The sequence below is a fragment of the Schistocerca gregaria genome, chromosome 3 (assembly GCF_023897955.1).
Source record: "Schistocerca gregaria isolate iqSchGreg1 chromosome 3, iqSchGreg1.2, whole genome shotgun sequence".
Lineage (NCBI taxonomy): Eukaryota > Metazoa > Arthropoda > Insecta > Orthoptera > Acrididae > Schistocerca > Schistocerca gregaria.
The window spans coordinates 257,197,381-257,213,889 of record NC_064922.1 but is presented as its reverse complement, the minus strand read 5'-3'; the positions used below and the strand labels follow the sequence as shown (position 1 = coordinate 257,213,889).

At 42.2% G+C, this 16,509-nt stretch overlaps 1 protein-coding gene across 2 annotated transcripts in view; it reads left to right on the top strand.

Annotated features, from left to right (window-relative positions):
• Nucleotides 1-16,509, top strand: part of LOC126356147 (luciferin sulfotransferase-like) — a 124,269-nt gene that overhangs the window by 89,004 nt on the left and 18,756 nt on the right. For both annotated transcript variants that reach the window (XM_050006885.1, XM_050006884.1), the window contains exons 2-4: nt 3,100-3,196; nt 12,273-12,453; nt 13,702-13,822. In XM_050006885.1, coding sequence (XP_049862842.1) covers nt 3,100-3,196; nt 12,273-12,453; nt 13,702-13,822 — 399 coding nt within the window. The remainder of the gene's footprint in view (nt 1-3,099; nt 3,197-12,272; nt 12,454-13,701; nt 13,823-16,509) is intronic.

The window sequence follows — 16,509 nt, the reverse complement described above, 5'->3', positions numbered from 1 at the left end:
TGCAATTTACGCCGGCACGGTAGCTCAGCGTGTTCGGTCAGAGAGCTGGTTGGCCTCTGTAATAAAAAAAAAACTGAGTGGAAGGATCAACAAACGAACTTGAACGGCTATCATGTGACGTCCACAACGATCAACAACGAACAAGAAATGAAAAAAAAGGAAAAGGAAAAAAAAAAAGAAAAACGAGGGGAGTCGCACGGACCGTGAGAAGGTGCCTCACACCGCGCTGCTACCCCACACGGCTTTTGAATTTGGGAAACTAATGTATCAGTATCAGGTCCGATCGAAGTGGCTGCAATTCTCAAGATCTGAGATTTTAATGCTATTTTTACTCTTTATGTGATTTACTCTTGAAAATAAGTGTTCACAAACGTACGTCTCTGGGCAGCCATGATTTGTAAAAGTTCTACAGAGATGCATGATGAAATTTTTCTTTTAGTTAAACGCCAGATTGAGATCTACGCATTCCATCTAAAAATCTTCTGTCAACGTATCTACAATGTTTGTAAATCCTGTCGTATAGTTACAAAGATTTTGATTATTTTTCGAAAATCCTGAAATCAATTTCAAAATTCTTGCGTCAATTCGGAAAATATGCCTGTGTAGTTCATTCCGTCTTTAGAATTACGTTCAAATGTGTGTGACATCTTATTGGACTTAACTGCTAAGGTCATCAGTCCCTAAGCTTAGACACTACTTAATCTAATTTAGCCTAAGGACAAACACACACACCCATTCCCGAGGGAGGACTCGAACCTCCGCCGGGACCAGCCGCACGGTCCGTGACTGCAGCGCCCCAAACCGCTCGACTAATCCCGCGCGGCTTAGAATTATGTTTCAGTTTATCATAGCTTTACATAAAGGATATTTTATGAAATTTAGTTACTTTTTACTTATTGGGCCGCAATGATACTTGCTTTGTGCCGCATGCTGCCCGCAGGTCGCGAGTTGCACGCCCCTGGTCTACATGATGGCGTATCGCAACAGAACCATCGTCTGTTGTAGGAAAAAGCATTATTCAGCTGACGAGGCAGCACTTTTCCATTGATCCATGGTCTATACTGAATAATCCCATTCTCACTGCAATCGTAACTGATGATGTCGTTGCGTCAGCGTGGGAACACTTCGGTGTCGTCTTCAGCAGAGCCCCATTTCCAAGAATGTGCGCTGAATCGTGTGCCCCGGAACTCTTGTACCTGTACTAGCATTGTATTCTGTCGTCAGATCATCCATAGATAGCCATCTCTCCTGCTTTACGGAGCGGGGAAATCACCCACCTTCACGTTCTGTGATGAGGCGTGGACATCAAACACCTTATCGCCTTCCTCGCTGTTTGACTGTTCTTCACCCACTTTCTATAGACGCTCACGACTGTAGCACCCGACTAGTTGGCCAGCTTCCCCGTTTCCGCAATGCTCTTTCCCAGATGCTGAGACACAAGCCTGACTTTTGTCAATGGATTTCCTCTTTTGTGGCCCATACTGTCGCTAGAATGATTCCCCATTCTTCTCTGTTTGTCGCTTATTTACTTACCTTACCACGTCACGAGCCCTCAACGCCGCCAAGAGGCATTGTCTCGTGTTTGGGCAGTTGTTATAACGTTGTGACTTGTGTGTGTGTGTGGTGTGTGTGTGTGTGTGTGTGTGTGTGTGTATTATAGAACTTCCATTGTAGTTTTGGCCAGTAACATATCCAGTACTGAAAAAATAAGGGTCCAAACATATCGATATCATTTCATTCTGAAAGCACCGGCAGCACTGAACACGCTCTGGTTGGTGAGGTGTCTGTAGCTCTTTCACAACAGAAAGTGTAAAGATATTTTAGGAATATTCTACACATTTTTTCAAAAGCTTTCTGTGCACTTGCTTAGTTTATTATGGTGCAGACACTTCTTCCTGTATCAATTTCTTCGTATCTACTTAGCTGGAACGACGCGACCTCAGTTATTTGCGTTACATTGTATACTATCTGTATGCATATGGAATTTTCCCTTTCCACTACCTCTTCTATTGTCATATTCACTCTAGATGCATAATGTATAAAATATTCACAAAGAACCAACGGAACAGTCAATCAATGCTTCTGGATGGTTCAGAAATTCTTCTACAAAGTGATCAAAATAAAACCAATTCGAACATTCCTCAGCGTATACCAGTCTTTGCATTACGCGTCAACTGTACAACGCTCTGGTCAATATTTACTGGCGAGGACTCATTCACGGACAGGCTGAACGAGTCTTAAACTAAAAAATTAAAAAAGATTGGGGTCCAGACATCCCGATATCACTTCATTCAGAAAGTGCCGGCAGAATTGAACTCGCGCAGATTGATGAAGTATCTTTAGCTCTTGCGCAACAGAAAGTGTAAGGATGGAGATGTAGGTCTTATCTGACAACAATCTGAAACGACTGTCTTTCAGATCCCACTTTCATAGCAAACCGGATTTCCGATTTCAGTTGTCTTCTCTGCACGCTGTTTTTCATCCGAGCCATCTTTTCCGGTGTTCGGATTCATTAGAATAGTTTTCTAGCAGACTCTTTCATGTTGCGATTTTTGTGTCACGAAATACCGAAAACATATTCGAAAAGGTTTTATTTTGGCCGACTTGTACCAATCTGTTCCGTCTTAAGATATTTCATACATATATTTTTTTTTTACTTGTGATTGATTTTTAACATGTCTTGTTTGGACATCTTTTCTCTTCCCTTAACTTTTAAATTCCTTCCGTAGTAGTAAAATTTAGAAAGGGTCGGCTTTGTCTCCTCCGATTTTCTAACTGCATAATGTTAGAAAGTACCGTTCTTGAATCTTATTCTTCCAGTCCACTTCATTGTTTAATTACCGTACATGCAGCCGGCCACTGTGGCCGAGCTGGTCTAGGCGTTTCAGTCTGGAACCGTGCTGCTGCTGCTGCGGTCCCAGGTTCGAATCCTGCCTCGAGCATGGATGTGTACGATGTCCTTAGGTTAGTTGGGTTTAAGTAGTTCTAAGTCGGACTGATGACCTCAGATGTTAAATCCCATAGTGCTTAGAGCCATTTGAGCCATTTTGAACAGTACATGCAACAATAATATTTTAATTATTCCACTCTTTTTGACAGGTACGACATGGACACAGGAGATGGTGTGGTGTATTCAGAACGACCTGGATTTCGAGAAAGCAAAAATCCCTCTTCCAGAGAGATTTCCGTTCCTGGAGTAAGTTTAATTTAATAGTCAAATTAGAGACGACAAATATCTTTTCTTCTAGTTGCAAATTAAATTGTTTTTATAACACTGCCTTCTCCAAAAGATCAAATGATTTTTACCAAGTCATCAGTTGTCGGGATATAAAGTATCCAACCTGTCACCTTCTTAAATGCCGGCTGGTGTGGCCGTGCGGTTCTAGGCGCTTCCATAGCGGTGTTATGAAGACGATATTTAAGTTTTATTTCTTTTCAATCTGCGTTTTTGTACTGCTGAATGTGTCTGGATTTTGTATATGTGTTGTTCCAGTAATGAAACTGCATTCATTCGATGGATGTATAAGAGTTTGTGACGTGACAGGCTGTCCCGAACGCAGGGGACTTGGCAGGAGAGGAAACTCGAATTTCCAACCACGCCAGAAGCAGGGAGCGTTGGTCTTCGTGACCGATGAGCCACACATTCCTGTTGGAGTTAGAATGCCCTCAGCACTTATGAAATTTCTCTTTTTGAGTCACGGTTTGGACTCTGACTTTATTTGGTGGTTTCGCGGACTTCGCCGGATTTTTAAGTGCGTTTATGAGAACTTAACAATATTTCCAGTTGAGGATTCTGATCGAGTGTGGACTTTTACGAGTTAACCACAGTTAGGACTGTTATTTTCATAGTACCACTGTGATCGAAAGATCTGTGCGTTGCCTTAAAGCGTTGCGAATGGTCAAGAAGTATATGCTGTGAGGGTAACGCTGAAATCTAAGGTGGCTATATGTCCTATGATAGGTACACCCGTACTGAACTTGACTAATTGAGCAAGTCTTTAGAAAGTGGGACATCCCAAGGAACTAAATGAAGGTCATTAGTTACGTATTGCCTCTCTCCGAGCATAGGCAACTACACGAGAAGTACGTAGGTGGTGAAGAGGGATTGCAAAAAAAATTCAAGTCCTGCAAGAAGTGTAGCGTTGTCAGTGCTAACTGTGGGAACATGAGAAGCGAAACTGGTCGGAAATCGACCGTCGGAGGTTTGGCGCACCTACGATCTACACCGAGAGCCCTGCCTGTTTTTCTTTTATTTATTATTTAAAAAAAAGAAAGAAATAGACGTTGTTTCATAGGATAGAACTTTTCTTCGCGTTGTCCTTAGGTGGCGACAGGCAACCAATCTACGCGCGAAAAATTTCGGAGATCATCACGAAAGCATCCGAAATGCGCTCCTCGTACTTCGTGTGTCGCCGCGAGGGAGGATTCGTTGCCGTTTCTGGTATAAACAATATCAACAATTGTTTCGTGGGGATGGGAATGACTGTTGTTACTTCTCTTTCGCCGCTGTGGGCAGCCCCAGCATGAATATCTTCGCTCAGCGTTCACAAGCGTAGAAGACTGCTGAGGGTGCGAAGCTGCACAAATGGAAGCTACAGTAGCATCCACGCGCTTACAGCTGGCCTGGTATAATTCTGCCACTGGAAAGCTCGACGTATTCAACAGATGTCCGTCGTCTAAGTTGACAGCTGAAATCGTCGGGTCTGGCCGGACGAACTGGCCAGGCATTCCAGAGATGGAATTGTGCAATCTACTGGAAGAACATCTGAGTTTACACAGTTTGTTCTCTTCATCTCGTTGTCTAGTCTAGTAGTTTGGGTGAGTGCTCCTTGATCATTGGGTCTCATCGATTCCTGAGCGGGTCGGAGATTTTCTTCTCTCAGGGAATGAGTAGTTGCGTTTTTCTTATCATTTCATAACATTTTCATTAACGCATATGTCGCCGAAATCGAGTCAGATAGGAAGGGATGCACCAGACGGCCGATCAACCCCAAATGGGGCCTCCTAATTGATTCTGGTTTCGCCTCTCGGTGTTTTCCGCCTTAACATTAATGGCTGTTGTCGCAGATCACGACAGTGCAACCAACATTCGGTAACTGTATTTACTCTCTCGTTTAGTGAGCAGTGGTTTACGTGGAGCATCAGCTACCTTAAAACTTTTACAGCGTTATCTACACTGTATGAGGGCTCACGAGTCAGTCTACGGACTTCAATAGTTTATTTAAAGCACACGTACTTCAGGACTTCCAGTTTTATTTCAAACAATTCGTCTCAGCTACAGTAGTTTACAGTGACTCGCCACTTCAGTGTTGCTTGTGCACTCACGGGAAATTGAGAGCACTTAATTATTAACTGAAATAAATGCTGCGGATGCAACAAATCCCTTAGTCAACGTAGAGCCACAAAGACAGTAATTTGGTTACATTCTAGTTGAGCCATATTCCAGGGGACTGCATAATTTGAATTTATAAGCTGGTGGTCTTCTCAGGGGATACCGCCTTAATGTAGCACTACCCGTGCGAGCTACGAGGTTTACTCTCTGAATCTGGTGGGTTATGCAGGCAGTAGATTAGTTACCAGAAGGGTAGGAGCTAGGTGAAGTGTATCTCACAACGTCCTGTGGTGTTTTTCTCCTGTCCTAAGCGTGTTCTTACCACGTCCTTTTCCTGTCATCTCCAGTATCAAGTAAAGGGTAGGAGGGCGCTCTGACGCAGGGAAGCTAACCTCCCTAGGGGGGTAACGCTTGAAAGAAAACTGGCCGGGTTAGAAATCCACAAAGTGGCAGCCCCACTATTCCTCTACATTTGTGCAGTCCTCGTAAGGTGGACATGTGAACTTTCCTAATAACTACTAATACAAAAAAACAGCCTCGATCAAGACGATGAAGAATCGGACGATGAAAAACGAAGAATAAATGGAATGCTAATAAAATTAACTTAGCAAAACGAAGTGTCAGAAGATAAATAAACAAAGAAGAAGGGATAGCAGAAATTTTAAAGCAGTCTAAGGCAGATAGAGGTTCTATAACAGAAACCAAGAGAAAGCTTCAAGGTAACAAGTCTGTTGGAGAGGATTTGATATTATATAGTGGAAAAAGAAAAGAGAAGAGAGCCAGCAAAAGATCGCTAATTGTATACACAAGAAATGGGAAAAGAGAAGTCTGTATATTTATGTGGCAAACTGTAATCAACTAATATCGAATAATGTTGACAGGATACTTAAATGCAAAGGAATTGAATAAATCAGTCCTAAACATTGCAGCAACGAAGGGAGAAAACAACATAAATACCAGTAGAAGATTGCTTAGAAATTTTGTTTCTTTTAATAAAAACGAAAGATGACCAATACTTTCAAATGGTTCAAATGGCTCTGAGCACTATGGGACTTGACTGCTGTGGTCATCAGTCCCCTAGAACTTAGAACTACTTAAACCTAACTAATCTAAGGACATCACACACATCCATGCCCGAGGCAGGATTCGAACCTGCGACCGTAGCGGTCACGTGGTTCCAGACTGAAGCGCCTTTAACCGCACGGCCACTCCGGGCGGCTGTCCAATACTTTCTTCTGCAAAACAAAGATATCCGTAAATATACAAGGGCAGCAGAGAATTTAAGTGACTTGAGTCTCTTACTGACTACATTATCATTAACGAATAATTTGGAGTAGACAGAAGGGAAACCAGATTGAGCAGAGGATAAAACGTAAGTTCCGAGAATTTTTTTGTGATATCTCAAATAAATATGTACAGCAAATGGATAACGAGCAAAAGGTTGACGGAAGAAATGGTGGAGATCTTTATAAAGTATACCTGCTAATTGGGATAGAACACGAGATCTGTACCCTATGGGACTTAACCAAGAGCTAGAGCAGAACGAACAGTGGGAAGAAATAAGTAATGAAAGGAAAAATATTGAAGCTGAAGTAAATAAAGCAGCTGAATAAGGCTTAAAAACGAAGAACCTAAGAAGAAATAAAGGGGTGAAATGTGGACGCTAGAGTTAGATGAAGTTATAAAAGAACAAAATATTTATCTCAAATCCCTTAATGAGCTAACAGAGGAGAATCATCAAATTGACAAACGAGAGAAATGCTAGTAAAGAATGCTAGTAAAGAATCGTGGTATAGGTTTATATGCGAAATAGAAGGCTATATTCACGGAACGCAAAGGTTTATTTATAAAACAATAAAAATGCTCAGACACGTTGTAAAAGAAGTTGCTAAAACGAACTAAATTCAACAAGTAAAATGAGTACAACATTATAAGAATTTGAAGTATGAAGAAACATGTTCCACACGCCATAAAACTGATGGAATTAAATAGGTTGTGTAGGTGATTTATGTATGAATGAACTGAGAGAAGTCCTCAACTCTGCGAAGAATTGAAAAACTACTGGTATAGATGGCATGAACGCTGAAATGCTAAAATATGGAGGCACTGTACTACATAAGAGCCTGCTACATTTATTTAATACGTTATGGAGGAATAGAGCTCTCACAGAAACCTGATAGCAAGCAAAGAATTGCGAGAACTATAGAAAAATCATCTTACTGAGCATTGCACGCAAAATTTCGTGTCGTTTTAGTAAACAAGATGTTAAGTGTTATAAACGAAAGTTTATTAGGCGAAGAAATATGCGATTTCGGTAGGGCAGATCGACAACGGATCCAGTATTTTTAATTAAGCAAATAATCAGAAAACAGCAATTATTGGTTTTTCTAAGACATTCGATAATGTTGATAGACAGAAACGATGCTACCGGGCATTGAGTAAATGAAAACGATTGATTTGGAATAATAAATCATGCTATACCCTGCGACAATCCGGTGAAGGTGTTCGGAACTGCCGAATACCTGGAGAACAGTACCTTCCATACCGTGGAGTGCCAACAATGAGGTACGGAGGAGGCGGTATTATGGTAAGGGAGTGTTTTTCGTGGTTAGGGTATGATTCACTTACTGTCCTTAAGGAAACGCTAAATGAGGAAGAATACAAATACATTTTACAGCGTTGTGTACTGAAGAGAGCAGGGGGACAGTTTGGGGACGATGATTATATCGGCATGACAATGCGCCCTGTCATAAAGCAGCATCTGTGAGGCAATGGTTTGTGGATGATAACATTACTGAAATGGACTGGCGTGTGCAGAGACCTGATTTGATCCCTGTGGAACACCTTTGGGATGAGTCAGAAAGCAGACTTCGCTCCTGATCCTAGCATCCAAAATTAGTATCTTCTCTGGTTTCGGCTGTTAGGGAAGAATGAGCTGCCATTCCTCCACAGACATTCAGATACCTTATTGAATGTGTTCCCAGAAGCAGACAGCCCTGCAAAAAAGGGGAAGGCAGGGCCTTGCACCAGTGTATACACCGGTTCCCATCAGATCACCGAAGTTAAGCGCTTCGGGCGTGGCCGGCACTTGGATGGGTGACCATCCGGGCCGCCATGCGCTGTTGCCATTTTTCGGGGTGCACTCAGCCTCGTGATGCCAATTGAGGAGCTACTCGACCGAATAGTAGCGGCTCCGGTCAAAGAAAACTATCATAATGACCGGGAGATCGGGGTGCTGACCACACACCCCTCTTATCTACATCCTCAGCTGAGGATTACACAGCGGTCGGATGGTCCCGACGTGTCACTTGTGGCCTGAAGAAGGAGTGCTGGGCAAACCCAACATTAATGTCCATTAGTAAGTACCTGTGTCTTTATGATTAGATAGTATTTCGCTACTATCTTACTCTTAATTTCTAATATTTGGGACGTTGCGGTTTCACGTCACCATATAACAATACGTAAAGCAGTACTCTTAATTATATTTGTTGAGTTAACAACGATAGTTTAATTATTACAACAATTTCTCTCCGCAATGTGTTTTGAATGTACGTTTAGTTTTCGGCGGCGTTATCTGAGGCATCATGCATGTAACATCACTCAAACGATGGCAATGTTCTCTCAGCATCCATGGAAATGCCTCACATCTTGTAATTTGGAGTATACCTGAGGAAATAACAACAATTTGTCTCACCTTACATAATGATTACGTGAAATAAATTATGTTGTTGTCCTAAATGATCTCATCGTCCTAATTTTACTTAATTTTTTTCGCTGTGCTCTTGATTACCGGAGACCCCGAATAAATTTTGCAGCTGCCACACGGTTGCTCCCTCCTTTTATCTCTAAAAATCGCAGGGTATTTTTGATCACATTCATTATCCTTCAAAATGCAATTTCGTTTCTTAGAAATGTTCCAATTCATCAGCGCCGAGAAGGATTATAGTATCGGTGCAATATCACAAACACCCCGTCCAACAAAAGAAATTTTAAGTCTTGAAAGTTGTATTTAAGGACATTTTATAGAATCATTACGTTTGAAATTCAGAAATTTGTCCCGTTGGCTTCAGTTTACAGCAGATCTCCAGAACTCTGTGCCTTTTGTCCGGGTCATTTTCAGCTGCGAGGAAATAGTTTGCAGCTCATCCTGCTACAGTAGTCTGGAAAATTTTTTTTTTGTCTTTGCAAACCTGTTTTTACAGTCTTTGTATGTACGAGGGATTTCAAAAAGTACATTACACATTATTGCGATTTTTAATTTGGTCAGCGAGTCTCTGTATCCAATGATCGGTTCTTTCTACCAACCATTCAATTCCTGGACGACAGAAAGCTGCTCCTTGGCCATGGAGCCATTAGAGAACCGACATGTGAACGTGCTCAACGTTGGAAAAACCACTTCACTTCCAGATATTCTTGTTGCTTGCTGAAAATATGGAAATCGCATAGCGCAAGATGTGGGCTCCCGATCAGTGCGACCTTGGTCAATTTGTTGACAACATTTCACTACGCCTGCACTTGGCATTGCGTTTGTTTCGTACACCGCCAGAATTTCACAGTGAATCTGTGTGCAATTTAAAAGTACTGTCCTGCATACTTTAAATTTACAGTACGTTACCAGTTGCCGCATCATTTCGCTTCCACGCTGCGATGCACCTTATCCATACCTCAACAGAACTGTGTCTGCAGGAAGCCTGTAACATATAATCTGTTCTGACAATTCGCAAGGGCTTCAGCGTGAGGCATCTATAACGAACTTTCTTAAGTCCCTATGTATTTAATAAATCTACCGGTTTAAAAGCTTTAGTGCCACCTGCAGCTCTTTTTTTCTTTCTGTTCATTGTGTGATTGTACAGTTTCGGTCTTAGACCATTATCAAGTATTTCTACAAAAAAAAAAAAAAAATCCATGATGGCACGTTATGCCATACAAATCTCTTCAGGTCTGCGGCCATAAACTTTATGTTGAGTGCGATGGTACGTGCGCTAGTGCCAATGGTGCTCGTGTTTTTAATTACACGACAACAGCGACACGAATGCTCATAAGCACAGTCACAGTAGTTACTATTGAAATATACAGAGATGCAGAAATTTTTATAGCATTTTCCCTAAAGATACAGGGCTATTACAAATGATTGAAGCGATTTCATAAATTCACTGTAGCTCCATTCATTGACATATGGTCACGACACACTACAGATACGTAGAAAAATTCATAAAGTTCAGGTTTCTGCCGCCAAAGCGCTCGAGAGCGCAGTGAGACAAAATGGCGACAGAAGCCGAGAAAGCGTATGTCGTGCTTGAAATGCACTCACATCAGTCAGTCATAACAGTGCAACGACACTTCAGCACGAACTTCAACAAAGATCCACCAACTGCTAACTCCATTCGGCGATGTTATGCGCAGTTTACAGCTTCTGGATGCCTCTGTAAGGGGAAATCAACGGGTCGGCCTGCAGTGAGCGAAGAAACGGTCGAACGCGTGCGGGCAAGTTTCACGCGTAGCCCGCGGAAGTCGACGAATAAAGCAAGCAGGGAGCTAAACGTACCACAGCCGACGGTTTGGAAAATCTTACGACAAAGGCTAAAGCAGAAGCCTTACCGTTTACAATTGCTACAAGCCCTGACACCCGATAACAAAGTCAAACGCTTTGAATTTCCGGCGCGGTTGTAACAGCTCATGGAAGAAGATGCGTTCAGTGCGAAACTTGTTTTCAGTGATGAAGCAACATTTTTTCTTAATGGTGAAGTGAATAGACACAATGTGCGAATCTGGGCGGTAGAGAATCCTCACGCATTCGTGCAGCAAATTCGCAATTCACCAAAAGTTAATGTGTTTTGTAAAATCTCACGGTTTAAAGTTTACGGCACCTTTTTCTTCTGCGAAAAAAACGTTACAGGACACGTGTATCTGGACATGCTGGAAAATTGGCTCATGCCACAACTGGAGACCGACAGCGCCGACTTATCTTTCAACAGGAAGGTGCTCCACCGCACTTCCTTCATGATGTTCGGCATTTCTTAAACAGGAGGTTGGAAAACCGATGGATCGGTCGTGGTGGAGATCATGATCAGCAATTCATGTCATGGCCTCCTCGCTCTCCCGACTTAACCCCATGCGATTTCTTTCTGCGGGGTTATGTGAAAGATTCAGTGTTTAAACCTCCTCTATCAAGAAACGTGCCAGAACTGCGAGCTCGCATCAACGATGCTTTCGAACTCATTGATGGGGACATGCTGCGCCGAGTGTGGGAGGAACTTGATTATCGGCTTGATGTCTGCCGAATCACTAAAGGGGCACATATCGAAAATTTGTGAAAATATCTCAAATAATAAAGTTATTGTAGAGCTGTGAAATCGCTTCAGTCATTTGTAATAACCCTGTACTTGAAGGAAGGCACTGGACTAGGGTAGCCCGTGCAGCTCCATACCTGCATGCTAAGCAAGGAGACCTGGGTTCGAATCGTGGCCATGCCACAAATTTTAACTTGTTTCTTCAGCTTCCATCACTGATAAAGATGAGACTCAAATGTCTCAAGGAAAATTTAATTATATCAGAGCTATAGACGATTTGATAGTAGTCTAAGACCGAGATTGTACAACGAATTAAGAAATGAATGGCATCGGCATGCGGCATTTAAACGATTAATAGCAGCTGCGGACAGAGTCTCAAATGAAAATCATAAAATTCATGTATTGAAAACTTTGCAATCTGTAAATGTTTACTGTTTAGTTTGCAGGTTAACAATAGACACAGACATAATTTAGATTTGACTGCTACGGTCGCAGGTTCGAATCCTGCCTCGGGCATGGATGTGTGTGACGTCCTTAGGTTTAATTAGTTCTAAGTTCTAGGCGACTGATGACCACACAGTCGCATAGTGCTCAGAGCCATTTGAACCATAATTCAGATTTCTAACGTCAAATTGTCGCTTCATTTTCAGACACTCGCCCCTGTTTGACTACAGAGATATTCTGCCCAGAATCCCCGACTTGAAGTTGCCCTTGTATGTAACAAATTCGGTGAAGTACATCGACGAGATGCCTTCGCCGCGTTTTATAAAGACACACATTCCCTGGGAGCTGCTGCCTCGGCAGATACAAGATGGATCAGTAAAGCCCAAGGTATCTACGCCAAAGTCATATTGGAAAGAGTTTACTATGAATCATCAGATGTGTGATTTTTATGCATTCTAATGGTATTTCTCAACGAACGCCTGTAATGATATGATATTCTAATGTTAATCGAGCGTTATACAAAATGTTTTACCCGTTTTGATTTCCTATTGAAAGCAAGTTAATATTCATTAACCTTCTCAGTACTGAGTTCAGATTCTGTAGATGAAAAGTTTATTATTGATGGTCAATAGTTGTTCTGGGACAAAATAAACTATTAAATTAAAAAAAAATGTTGTAACTCACCAAAATATTCCGGCATTGAGTATGACATCAGGACTCGAATACGTCTTTCATCCTAGTGATAATGTTCTCAGGGATTGCTTTGATGCATTTTATTTATAAACTGACAACGGAAATACGTAATTATACTTACGATCACGAAATATTATTTTTATTACATCAGATTTTTTTCAAATTGCTAGTATTTATTTACAGCATTACAAAGAACAGTTAATTTTTTTCTGAAACAGAGATGTTTTGCACCTAATGCACTGCACAAATGCGAAATCCTACATGAAGGTAACACGCATATGAAACACCTTCCCCGTGTTTCTATTCATCATCTTGGGTAGCTTCATGACGTGAAGGTCCTTGCTGTTGGTAATTGCACTGGATCTGATGTTCTGGTGCGTTTCCTCGCTTGAAGTGCGTTATCATTGTTCCTTTCCTTCTACTTCACTCTCTTCATCTTCTTGCATCCTCTCTTGTGGATGTGAACGTGTAGGTCGTTTTGAATGTGGACCAGCGCTATATCGAAAAAGATAAAACACCGTATTATTGTGTAGAAATAAGAAAACACAATCAATCAATCAATCGATAGCGTAGCGTATATTACCACATTTTAGCATGTTCTAAATACATTATAGTTCGAAATTACCGAAAAAAGCAGAAATAACCTTCATTGCTCGAAGTCATGCTGACACTGTGGTAAACAACTTTTTTTAGTCAGCTGCTGCAACCTACTGCGATCTTCCAGAAACGAAAGCAGGTAATTTACAAGAAAGTACGTGGCGTTAAGTATACACTATAATCAGGCACAGAAAGGTTGTTAACTGCCTGAGCTGAAAAAAATGGTTGCAGCGTAAAGGTTACATAAGTACTGAGGAAGTTAATAAGATTTGTAGTGATTGGTTTGGTACTGCATGAAGTATTAGCTTTTGCACACAGTGAGATCACTTTCTCCTTAATCTACAGGTAATATACGTGGCCCGCAATGCAAAGGACACGTGCGTTTCCTACTACCATCACTGTAAGCTCCTCGAAGGCTATAAAGGGAGTTTCGACGATTTCTGCAAGCTGTTTCTGGGAAATTCTGGTAAGTACATGGACTTCAGTATACGGCTTTTTCAAGGTAATAGTAATTTTTAATTGTACAATGTGCTTGAAATTTCAATAATACGTGTGGTGGTGGCGGTTTAGTGTTTAACGTCCCGTCGACAACGAGGTCATTAGAGACGGAGCGCAAGCTCGAGGTAGGGAAGGATTGGGAAGGAAATCGGCCGTGCCCTTTCAAAGTAACCATCCCGGCATCTGCCTAAAACGATTTAGGGAAATCACGGAAAACCTAAATCAGGATGGCCAGAGACGGGATTGAACCGTCGTCCTCCCGAATGCGAGTCCAGTGTCTAACCACTGCGCCACCTCGCTCGGTTTCAATAATACGTCCGTATTGTTGCGCCCTCTGTTATTCACTCGTCTTTTGTGAAAGGCCCCAGGCTCTCGTCTATCTGAAAGAGATGCCTCATTATTACGACGGGCTACTTTCATGGATGTTCAGAGGACGTACGACCCACCTTCTTTCCTCAGCGTTGTGTGTTACGTGTGAGTCAGTGCCATATAAGGATTTCTGAGTGTAATGGTGGTATGGTGGATTATGGAAATTAAAAGAAGGGAGAAAGTGGAACTTAGTACCAAAGCATAGCCAACTCGAATAGTATCCAGAGGGGCACTTATCGTCAACCTGACAAACGGTTGTGATCAGCAGTGATGAAACATTGCAGACTGGTTTGAGATTAGCCCAAACACAGTGTAATAAAGAGAGAATACTCACCATAAGGTCAGGTAATGGTGAAGACGATCCTTTACACCACCCGGATTCGAACCGATACATTTTTTCGCATTTTAGGCTGCATTAACATCATTAGCTACACAAAAGTGACGAAAGATAAGAGTTTAAGGTACAGTCGACGATGTAGTCGTTAGTTGGGGAAGGATGGCGAAAGAAATCGAGCGCGGTTGTCCAATCATTCCAGCATTCGCTTACAGTGGTTTTGAGAAACCACTGAAAACATACGAATAAATTTGGATTATGAGACGGGGATGGTGGTCCCACGAGTGCAAGTCATCATGTCGTTCACGACGCCACCTCGCTTGGTGAGCTTCGTAGACCGCTTATACAGACAAGATGTATTATTAAGATCTACGTGTCAAGCTCGCATTCACGCGTAGTCTATCAAGGGCCCGCACAGCAAAGAGCATGCTCCGCAAACATTTTAAATAAACATAGTACTGGGCGAAGGCCCTCTTTCGAATAACGTACAACGTAACTGCTTTATATGAGCTTATTCGGCTGAACTTATTGGTGGAAGCTGATGTGAATTGAGTTAGCATTTAGCTCTCAAACGCCCTGACAACAGGTAAATGTTAACAGAAATTCGTGCATCTGTAAAAAGAACGATGCGCGAAACACACAGCTTCCAGCTTCATACCTTAACGAAAGATCTTGCCGAGAAACCGAGAAAATTCTGGCCATACGTAAAATCACTAAGCTAGTCGAAGGCTTGTATCCATTCACTCGGCGATGAGTCTCGTGTAACAGGAAAAGGAAAGCCGACGTTTAAGAAATCATTCACACAGGAAGATGTTATATACAATAGTTGAAAAAATAAATAAATTGCCAGGCCTAGATAGTATCTGAGTTCGGTTTTACGGAAAGTACTCTGCGGCATTGGCCCGTTACTTAGCTTTTTTTTTTTTAACTGCGGATATATCGCCCAGCGCGAAGTCCCACGTGACTGGAAAAAAGCGCTGATGACTCCTGTATACAGGGTGGTCCATTGGTAGGTCGCTGATGTTCCACTTGTCTCTGCCATCATGGATTTTCCGTTGCCCAATAGTGCATACTATGCCAATTTACGTTTTCGCCGTTGGTGAATGACTCTTCGTCGCTAAGAGAACGCGTGCAAAAAATCTGTCATCGTCCCGTAATTTCTCTTGTGCCCAGTGGCAGAACTGTACACGACGATCAAAGTCGTCGCCATGAAATTCCTGGTGCATAGAAATATGGTACGGGTGCAATCGATGTTGATGTAGCGTTCTCAACACCGACCGTTTTTGAGATTCCCGATTCTCGCGCAATTTGTCTGCTACTGATGTACGGATTAGCCGCGACAGCAGCTAAAACACCTACTTGAGCATCATCATTTGTTGCAGGTCGTGGTTGACGTTTCATATGTGGCTGAACACTTCCTGTCTCCTTAAATAACGTAACTATCCGGCGAACGGTCCGGACACTTGGATGATGTCGTCCAGGATACCGAGCCAGCACACATAGCAGACGCCCGTTGGACATTTTGATCACAATAGCCATACATCAACACGATATCGACCTTTTCCGCAGTTGGTAAACGGTCCATTTTAACACGGGTAATGTATCACGAAGCGAATGCCGTCCGCACTGGCGGAATGTTACGTGACATCACGTACTTATAAGTTTGTGACTATTAAAGCGCCATCTGTCACAAAGCGATAAAAGTAGTCCAACTAAAACATTCATATTTCTTTACGTACTACACGAATATGTGATTAAAAATGGAGGTTCCTATTTTTAAAAACGAAGTTGATATCCGTTTGACCTGTGGCAGCGCCGTCTATCGGGCCAGCCATAGCGCCATCTGGTTTCCCCCTTCAAGCTAGATGAGTTTCGTTCTTTGTAGTTTTTTCGTTTGATGCTTATTTCATGAGATATTTGGCCCGGTCACTATCAGTGGACCACCCTGTATA